This window comes from Ascaphus truei, chromosome 15, assembly GCF_040206685.1.
Source record: "Ascaphus truei isolate aAscTru1 chromosome 15, aAscTru1.hap1, whole genome shotgun sequence".
NCBI classification, from domain to species: Eukaryota; Metazoa; Chordata; class Amphibia; order Anura; family Ascaphidae; genus Ascaphus; species Ascaphus truei.
Genome location: NC_134497.1, coordinates 54729864 through 54741664, shown reverse-complemented (window position 1 = coordinate 54741664; position 11801 = coordinate 54729864). Strand labels below are relative to the sequence as shown.

The 11801-nt window shown below is 43.1% G+C and overlaps 1 protein-coding gene and 1 pseudogene across 1 annotated transcript; both read left to right on the top strand.

Annotated features, from left to right (window-relative positions):
* The first annotated feature begins 3269 nt into the window (after window positions 1–3269).
* Window positions 3270–6366, top strand: LOC142466944 (uncharacterized; annotated as a pseudogene).
* A 219-nt stretch (window positions 6367–6585) lies between these two features.
* LOC142466945 (ATP-dependent DNA helicase Pif1-like) lies at window positions 6586–8208 on the top strand. Its single transcript, XM_075572597.1, has one exon. It carries the CDS (start codon window positions 6586–6588, stop codon window positions 8206–8208), a length of 1623 nt encoding a protein of 540 aa, XP_075428712.1.
* The last annotated feature ends 3593 nt before the right edge of the window (window positions 8209–11801 follow it).

Sequence of the window (11801 nt, the reverse complement as noted above, 5' to 3'; positions counted from 1 at the left end):
GATGCAAGGATGCCCCCCCAGCCCCCCCAAACACTCCCGATGCAAGGATGCCCCCCCCTCACCCCCCCAACACTCCCGTCGCAAGGATGCCCCCCCCAACCCCCCAAACACTCCCGTCGCACGGATGCCCCCCCCACCCCCCCACAGACCCTCCCGTGCACGCAAACACAGCAACACCTCCTGTACGGCCTCAACCCTACCTCCGTTCAGGGCCCGCATCCCAAGCGCGCACGTGGAGGGCCAACACTGCATACATACACACCAAACACTCCTGTATACCGCACGCACAACACTAATAAACTCCCGTCGCACGAATGCCCCCCCCAACCCCCACAAACACTCCCGTCGCAAGGATGCCCCCCCAAACACTCCCGATGCAAGGATGCCCCCTCAGCCCCCCCAAACACTCCCGATGCAAGGATGCCCCCCCCACCCCCCCTCCCAACACTACCGTCGCAAGGATGCCCCTCCCAACCCCCCAAACACTCCCGTCGCTCGGATGCCCCCTCACCCCCCCCCCCCCACAGACCCTCCCGTGCACGCAAACACAGCAACACCTCCTGTACGGCCTCAACCCTACCTCCGTTCAGGGCCCGCATCCCAAGCGCGCACGTGGAGCGCCAACACACCTTCACCCTGCTGCCACATATGTGGTTCAATGTACACAACAACCACTGCTGCATACCGGACCCCTCCCCACCCCCCCCAAAACACTCACGTCGCACGGATGCCCCCCCACCACCCCCCAAACACTCCCGTTGCACGAATGCCCCCCCACCCCCCCAAACACTCCCCTCGCATGGATGCCCCCCCACCACCCCCCAAACACTCCCCTCGCACGGATGCCCCCCCACCACCCCCCAAACACTCCCGTCACACGGATGCCTCCCCCCCCAAAAAACACTCCCTTAGCACGCACCCACAAACCCTCAACTGCACGCAAACACACCAACACCTCCTGTACAGACTCCCACATCACCTTAACACTCCTGCAACATCAATGCTTCACAATATAACATAGCACTCATTACATTCACCTCCTCACACATATCTGCTTTATAAAACAACAACTACCTGAGAAAGCCGCCGTTGCCCGTGATGTCAACCGTTTATAAATATGTGTTAATATACTGTAATAATGTGTTCTGAAATTGTCCATTTTCATTTACATGTTATCTAATTTAAAAAAAAAAAAAATTCACACAAACCCTCACGCACCACACACACGCACTCACACGCACCACGCGCACACACACACGGCCACAACCACACCACACGGCCTCAGACACACACCCACAACTCCTGTGCTGATATGCCACACACTACATACCCCCCACACAACAAACACCACAACGCATGCTGCGCCATATTCAACCCACCTACCCTACACAACACTTAAACACACCCGCACATACGCAAATACACACAAACACACCCTCGACAATAAACACTTCTCATTTACACTCAACACAATGCACATTAAGTACTCTGGAACACCTCTCCCCTGGAACATTAACCCGCCACACACCAAAACCTGCCCATAAACACACACACAACACAAAATTAACTCAAATTTTTAATAAAATATATTTGAACAAAAATTATCATTCTGCCGTCTGTGTAATTTCAGACACAAACACTCTACACACACACACAACACCCATACCACACTCGCACACACACAACTATCAAACAACACTCAAATCACACACACAACACTCCCTCACGCACACAACACTCACACACACACACACAACCCTCCTGTTCTCATACACCACACACAACAACTATTTTACACACCCCTATCCCCACAACACACTCAACTATCAAAACACACGTCAACTTCACCATCATGCCACACACACTAAATACAATGACAATTTACACGTCTATGACCCCCCTCCTCTTGCACCTCAAACACCACAACACCCTTCCAAACAACACAAACACACCACTAAAACATCTACAACAACACAACACCTCCACTACCAACACACCTCACACACCCAGTCGCCTGTTCCTTCCAATAACATCAATTACGCACACAATGCTAATTAGCCCCTATCTGTACTTTTATGCAACAATAATCATCTCATACACACACAACACTGACCAACACCCACCCACAAAACAACACTACACCAACAACACTCACACCCCACACACCACACTCACCCACACACCCCACACTCACTCAACTACCCACACCACACTCAATCACACACTAAAATCACACACCCAGCACACACTCAGTCATCCACCCACACCACACAAAAAATACAAACACTAACATACACACACTATTCAGCAACACACACACTCAACCCCACACCCCACACACACTCATCCACCCACACACACACAATCACAAAACACTCAAACACACACACACACACACACACACACACACACACACACACACAACATTCACACACAACACACAACAACCACAAAACACACCTCTAAACTGTCACACTTAACCCATTTAAAACCCTTTCACAGACCACCGCCTGATGCCTTCAACACCTCAACGCTGTACACAACGCAAGTATTGGATTCTATTGACCCTTCAGACAACAACATCAGGAAGTATACTACGCACACATACACTGAAACACTTCACTAACATCACACACCACGCCTACTTTCAACAACACACAACAACTGACACACGCAACAGCTCTACACAACCTACAATACCGCACATCAAAACATCAACGCAAACAACAAATATTCACAACGCAAAACATGCCTCCAAAAAAACACCTTCGCAAAACTAAACATACACAACCTGACACTACACGCCACACGCACACACACACAACCACGATGTCTACTACCTCACACTATGCACACACACACTTAACAACATTCAAAATGCCACCACACAATCAACACACACACAACTCACAACGCATTACACAATAGCTCATCAACAAATACTCCCCAACACAACATCAACACCAACACATAACACACAACAACATTACACACTACTTACATATAATACACAGACAATTACATCAAACGGACAAACAAACACACAACATCCTAACACACCACTTCCTCTACACACACACACACACACACACACACACACACACACACACACACACACACACACACACACACACACACACACACACACACACACACACACACACACACACACACACACACACACACACACACACACACACACACACACACAGACACCTTCACCTGATAACCAAACAGTACACCGCCAAACACGCCTTGCACAACAAAGAGACAGAGCCAGAGTCAGAAGATCAACACAACGAGCTACAGCAACAAAAACAACAAAACACACACACTACATCAACACTCACACAGACTACACAACAGCATGAGTCACGCCTTGCAAAAGACCAACAAAGTGCTACAACCACACTAACCACAGATACACCAGAACAACATGGCCCACGCCTAGCAAAACAACAACAACAACATGCTACAACATCACCAGCCGCAGACAATACACAACAGCATGAGACACGCCTTCACAAAAATAAAATACGTGCTAGAAGATCACGAGCCACAGAGACACCAGAACAACATGAAACACGCCTGGCAAAAATGCGACTACGAGCTACAACATCAAGAGCCACCGAGACTACACAACAACATGACGCACGCCTTGCAAAAGACCAACAACGTGCCAAAACATCACGAGCCAAAGAGACATCACAACACCATGAGGCACGCCTTGCAAAAAAACCCCAATGTGATACCAAATACCGAGCCACACAGACAACACAATAACATGAGGCACGCCTTGCCCAAAAAAAACAACGTGCTACAACATCACGAGACGCAGAGACAGCAGAACAACATGAAACACGCCTGGCAAAAATGCGAGTACGAGCTACAACATCAACAGCCGTAGACACTCCAGAACAACATGAAACACGGCTTGCTAAACTGAGAACAATACGGCGCACATCAAAAGCACAACTAAACACAACATCAGATACACTACAACAGCAACAACACACACATACTAATTTACGCATTCAACACATTACACTTTGTTACGCGCCGCTTTCCTATATAATCCACACATACTCTACCAGCAACATCCAAATGTCAACATTGGACACATTGACACTATATGTCGCTACTGTCAAGCAAAGAAATTCCCCAAGGAAGCACCAGGACTGTGCTGCAGCAATGGCAAAGTCCTCCTACCACCTCTACACTCACCCCCAAATCCACTTCTTTCATACATGTCAGGGACAACTTCTGAATCAAAACATTTTCTACAAAACATACGAAAATACAACTCCTGTTTCCAAATGACATCCTTTGGTGCTACATCTACTGTATAGTGGAACAACTCGGATTTAAAAGTACTTTCAAAGTACAAGGTCAAGTTTACCACAGGGCCGGCTCTCTGCTCCCATTACCAGACCAAGATCCACAATTCTTGCAAATTTACTTCATGGGTGATGAACAACAACAAGCTGATCAACGATGCCATTGGATACCCGATACAAGACGTGATATTGTTATCTCCTTACAAAGGATGTTACATCAACACAACCATCTCATTAACACATTCAAAACATCACTTGAACGCATGCCAACAGATGACTATAAAGTTATTATCAGAGCAGACAAAACACCACAAGGCCAACATGAACGTCGCTTTAATGCTCCTCAAATCAACGAAGTCGCTATTGTTATAGCAGGGGAACAATTTAATACACGGGACATAATTCTTCAGCGACGCGCTCATTCACTCACACGCATTTGTGAAACACATCACTCATATGATGCACTTCAATACCCTCTCATACTTTGGAACGGTGACGATGGCTATCACTTCAACATCATGCAAGTACACCCAACTTCAAAGGCAAACACAAACAAAACTGTCTCCGCTATGGACTTCTACGCATACAGATTAATGATACGAGATGCATCACAAAACCACATTTTACATTGTCGCCAACTATTTCATCAGTTTATTGTTGACATGTATGCAAAAATTGAAAGTGAGCGTCTTCTATACATACGTTTACATCAAAAACAACTTCGCGTTGATTAATACATACATCTCAGGGATGCTGTTGCCAACGATGGTCGCGTTGACAACATAGGCAAAATGTTAATTCTACCAGCAACATTCACAGGAAGTCCTCGACACATGCACGAATATGCTCAAGACGCTATGGCATATGTTAGAGCATATGGACGCCCAGACTTCTTTATTACCTTTACATGTAATCCAGCTTGGACAGAAATAAAACAAGAACTTGGGGAAGGGCAGGCACACAGCGATCGACACGACTTAATTGCCAGAGTATTTAGACAAAAATTAATCACATTCATTTACATCATCACCAAGAGTGATATCTTTGGACAAACACAATGCTGGACGTACTCAATAGAGTGGCAGAAAAGAGGCCTTCCACATGCTCATATTCTTATATGGCTCAAAGACAAAATACATCCCATAGACATCGATAAAGTTATTTCAGCAGAGTTGCCAAATCCAGAACAAGACCCAACACTATTTGCAATAGTCACCAAAAATATGATTCATGGACCATGTGGAAACATTAATATTCATGCACCATGTATGAAAGACGGAAAATGTACCAAAAAATATCCTAAACCATTCATTGCAGACACACAAAGTGGAGATGATGGATATCCTCAATATCGAAGACGCGCTCCCACAGATGGTGGATACACAGCAACACTGACTATTCGAGGCAAGAAACACATCCAAGTCGACAACAAATGGGTTGTTCCATATTGTCCACTTCTTTCTAAAATTTAAAACGCACACATTAATGTTGAATACTGTAATTCTGTTAAATCAATTAAATACATTTGCAAGTATGTCAGCAAGGGAAGCGACATGGCCATTTTCGGAATCACTAACGAACACATCCGGGACGAAGTTATGCTCTACCAGCTGGGAAGATATATAAGTAGTAATGAAGCCGTTTGGAGGATTTTTGCTTTTCCATTCACGAACGACATCCAACCGTTGTTCACCTCACTGTTCATTTAGAAAATGGACAGAGAGTATACTTCACACCTCACAACGCAGAGGCAGTTGCTGCTCAACCACCAAACACAACTTTAACTGCCTTCTTTCAATTATGTCAACACGACTCTTTTGCAAGGACATTACTTTATCCTGACACTCCACGATATTACACTTGGAATGCATCCACAAAACTTTTCAAGAAAAGAAAGCAAGGTATAGCTGTTCCCGGAACTGATGCCCTTGCAAGTGAAGCCTTAGGTCGTGTCTACACAGTTCACCCAAACAACGCAGAATGCTTCTTTCTCCGAATGCTACTTCATACCATTCCAGGCCCAACTTAATTTGACGCTATTAAAACTGTCAACGGTCAAGTCTGTGAAACTTATCGAGAAGCTTGCCAAAAGCTTGGCTTACTAGAGGATGATGAACACTGGAATACTACGTTAGCCGAAGCTGCATTACAGTCTTTGCCACGCCAAATTCGCAATCTTTTTGCCATTATCCTTACCACCTGCAACCCATCAAACCCCAACACTCTATGGGACACATATCGAGAGAGCATGAGTGAGGATATACTTGCCAAAGCACAGAGAGAGAATCCATCACTCAATCTTCACTTTTCACCTGAGATTTTCAACGAGGTGCTCATATTGATAGAAGATACATGTCTATCTATCAATAACAAAACCCTACTTCAATTAGGTCTACAAGCTCCACAACGCCATCATCATGATGTACTCAATACAGACCTTTTGCGAGAGAAACAATACAATATTTCACTTCTACAACAATATGTTGCTACAAGAAAACCAATGTTAATTGCACAACAACTTATCACCTACGAAAACATCATGAATCACATCAACAACGGACAAGGTGCAATACTGTTTCTTGATGCTCCAGGTGGAACCGGCAAAACATTTCTCATCAATTTACTCCTCGCCGAAATCAGAATGCACAATGATGTTGCACTTGCACTTGCATCATCTGGCATTGCAGCCACTCTTATGGATGGAGGACGAACTGTGCACTCAGCTCTTAAATTACCGCTGAATATTGCTCATGAAGAAAACCCAACATGTAATATTACAAAAACATCTGGACAAGCACGTGTTCTTCAAATTTGCAAACTTATTGTTTGGGATGAATGTACCATGGCACATAAAAAAGCACTTGAAGCCCTTAATAGAACATTGCAAGACTTGCGCAACAATAAACAAATCATGGGCGGAGCTGTCATTCTTTTAGCTGGTGATTTCAGACAAACACTTCCAGTCATACCAAGATCAACACCAGCAGACGAACTTCATGCATGCCTTAAATCCTCTATTTTATGGCGACATGTCAAACATTTCCCATTAACAACCAATATGCGAGTTCAACTTCTGGGACACTCAAATGACCAAGCTTTTGCAGACACCCTTCTTCAAATTGGTGAAGGTACTTTACCTACTGATTTTACATCAGGTGAAATTACTTTTCCAATACACTTTTGTCACATGATGACATCACTTGAAGAACTCATACATCACGTCTATCCAAATCTGTTAAACAATTACACAAATCACCAGTGGCTCTGGGAAAGAGCCATCCTTGCTGCCAAAAATACTTCTGTCAATAGTCTAAATTATCTCATTCAAGATATTCTTCCCCACACAATTACACAGTACAACTCCATTGATACAGTTGTGGATACCGATGAAGCCGTCAACTATCCAACAGAATTCCTACACTCCCTGGAACCATCTGGAATGCCACCACATCACCTTTACCTGAAAGTTGGAGCACCCATCATGCTACTTCGCAATCTACACACACCTAACCTTTGTAATGGAACAAGACTGTGCATCAAAACATTGATGCCCAACCTGATTGAAGCTACAATCTTAACCGGTAACGCCAAAGGACAAGATGTCTACATCCCCCGCATTCCACTCATTCCAACAGACATACCTTTTACTTTCAAACGGCTACAGTTCCCCATCAGACTAGCTTTTGCTATCACCATCAACAAAGCACAAGGACAGTCCATAAAGTGCACTGGTATCAACTTAGAATCACCATGTTTCTCCCACGGCCAGTTATATGTTGCATGTTCAAGAGTTGGATCACCCAAAGAATTGTACATCTTTGCTCCAACTGGAACTACCAAAAATGTGGTTTACAAACAAGCCTTACAATGAACATCGACTTTCATACATTTGACTCACCTCATCCTATTATACTACCAACTACAACCAACCACAAACACAGTCACTGTACTGCACTCATATTTTGTTACCAACCATTTAACCTACACACACTTACACCTAACGGTAAATACACTACTATCAACAATTGAAGTACACATCTTTCACCAACGGTTTACACCAACAACATTTTTTCAAACTAACAACCGTAACAAGTAACATTGACTTTCCAACATTGTGCTCACATACATGTTCTTTCTACTATTGTTGGTTTACAAACACACTTTCAAACAAAATTACATAACATTTACATGACATTTTACAATTTCTGTACACATTATTACACTACATTAACACATAATTATTCACGGTTCACATCACGGGCAACGCCGGGTCTCTCAGCTTGTATATATACACACACACACACACACACACACACACACACACACACACACACACACACACACACACACACACACACACACACACACACACACACACACACACACACACACACACTATATATATATATATTTATGTATGTATATATATATCCCCTGATGAAATCACTTTATGTGAAGAAACGCGTAGGGAAGAGCGTTTTTTTTAGCTGCTGTCACACTGTGATATACAATTCTACTCTATCCTCACTGCCCACCTCATCACGGACTGCCTTTGGGAGTGCAGAGAGACTTCTCTGATCAGCCCCTGCATCGCGGGGTCACGGACTGCAGACCTCACATCCGGAATACACTAACATTGTGGAGGACTTCCGGGTCACATTGTGGTGAGCTGTTTCCTGTATCCCCTGCTGGATGTCGGTTCAGAAGAGCTGAGAAAACCTAGACAGAGAGAGGGCGCGCCATCCAAGGCACATCGTGGGCGGTTGGCGAATGAGTATACTCATTATATGCTTTTATTTATCCTGTGTTTGTGAGTTCGCATTTGTTGGTTTTATTCATTTTTATTAAATTGTATTTTTCATGCTGTACTAGGATCGGGCGCTTTCTTTTCTTGTTGTTCACAGATTTCTGGGAGTTCGTTGGTCCTTGATGAGAGCAGCCAGATCCTAGCATGGACCCTTGATTTGGTTGATATATTTTTATATTTTTCATATTTTTTCATTTTAATTTTTATTTTTATTTTTGACACACTTAGGGCCTTATGCAGAGAGGAACGTTATTTAATGTGAAAACGGCAAGAAAATAGCCACAGAATTGGAGCAAGTTATAGTCGTATGCAGAAAGCTGCGTTACCTAATTTTTCTGATGAGATTCAAAATTGCCAAGTTTTTCTGGCTAGATTGAACTAACTATAATATAGGGCAGAATGGCGAGTTGCAGTGCATCTATGCTACCTGCATACCACCCTATTTTAACATGGCGAATTTACCAATCTCTCCACGTGTTTGGCAATTTTTAAAGTAAAGAAACCTGCTGTGGAGAATTTTATGAATCTCTCCATGTTCTCTGCAGGAGAAGCTTCTCTGGGAAGTATTTTCTCCAAAATATGGTGCTATTTCCCTTCTCTATCCTCTCTGCATAAGCCCCTTAGTGTCATTTTTTTCGTATTTTTCCATTAATCATTATTTAGTATCATCCGGGAGGGATTCATTAGTGCAGTAGTCATAACCACCAACACATGCTATTTTATTATATTTATATTGTTCACTGGCATATATTTATGTTCACAGCAGCTTTTTAAACATTGGCACTCAGCATTTTATTATAACATATTGCATGTATTTTTATTAGTGTGAGTCAATCATCCATATTATTGTTGCATTCACCCTTGCCATTCACCTCTGCTATATCCACTTAATACAATCAATTGGTAATCAGTCTGAGTTTACACCTGAGGAGCGCAGTCTATTCTTTGTTTGTTATAATGTGTATATATATGTATATGTGTGTGTATATATATAGTGTGTGTGTGTGTGTGTGTGTGTGTGTGTGTGTATATATATATATATATATATATAGACACACAAAAAAATATACATATATATACACACACACACATATGTGTGTGTGTGTATATATATTATTATTTTTTTGTGTATGTATATATATCTATATAGATATATATATCTATCTTTACACACACACACACACACACACATGTATGTGCGCACCCCAGCGGTCTGACAGAAGTATTCTCTGTCTTCCGGTGTCTGCCGCTGCCACAGCGTAACTCCTCCCTACCGCCCTCTTGTCCCGCTCCTGCTCCATTCACATGGTCCTTTTCTCCCTCCGCCACCAACTGCTGTCCTCTGCCGCGCTTCGCTGCAGGATGCCGTCTTCTCTCCCTCCGACGCCGCCGCCGGCTGCTGTCCTCTTTCGCTGCCGAGCTTCGCTGCAGGATGCCATCCTTCTCTCCCTCCGCCGCTGGCTGCTCTCCTCTGTCGCTGCCGGCTGCTGACCTTCGCTATATATCCATACATACATATATATACATTTATATATATATATATACACACACTATATATATATATATTCATACATACACACACCAGAATATATGAGTTCTTCTGTATTTGTTGATACCTTTTTTTATTTGGACCAAGAATTTGTGTCATGGGACAAGCTTTCAAGAGTTTTCCTCTCTTCCTCAGGTCAAGCAATACCATAAATATATACACACATATACATACACACTGTGTGTGCGTGTCTATGTATGTGTGCGCATGTTTTTGTGCGTGTGCGCATGTTTGTGTGCATGTATATGTGTGCGCATGTAAACGTGCGTGTGCGCATGTTTGTGCGTGTATGTGTGCATGTGCGCATGTATGTGTGCGTGTGCGCATGTATGTGTGCGTGTGCGCATGTTTGTGTGTGTGTATATGTGTGCGCATGTATGTGTGCGCATGTATATGCGTGCGTGTGCATATATATCTATATCATACACACACATACATACACACCTGAGCTCCGCAGGGCCCTGTTCCTGCAAAATGTCTCTATAAAGTGCTCCGTAAAACGAGCTGCGCTATACAAGAACAAGACTTAATTAATTTGAATAACACACACATTGAATTATACACATTCACACAAAATTAAATATACATATTGTTTACAGTATGATATATACAGATTTGATTTTAAATGAGTTGTTAATATTTAACATTAACTACACACGTGCAATGGAATAAGGTTTATTAATTCATTCTGAGCTACTCTCTTCTGCTGCTCTGACAATTCTGTGAGGAAGATCATGTGACCAGGCAATGACTGATACATTTGTGCTCATGCACGTGCATGGCTGTGGAGGGGGCAGGACTCACAAAGGGGTGTGCCAGAGCCTGTTACAGAAAAGGAAGGGGTGTGCCTTTCTAAATGGTTGCTATAGAAACAAAAATGCTCGTTACATTAGAATACAATAAAAATTGTTTTTCAAAGTTGTTTTTAAAAAAAAAAGAAAATGCTACAAGTATTCTCTCACAGTACAGAACTGATTTATTAAAAAAAAACACACATGTAGGATATTACAGGAAAAGGGAGACCAAAAAGCGCACCAGCAAAAACGGAGCAGGAAGGACCCAAAACGAAAAAATGATTAAAAGGGCACTTTAATGTGACAAGAGACCC

Bases quoted from the DNA above. Each gene is read 5' to 3' on its own strand.
- LOC142466945 (XM_075572597.1), top strand. From the start codon at position 6,586: ATGAGTGAGGATATACTTGCCAAAGCACAGAGAGAGAATCCATCACTC.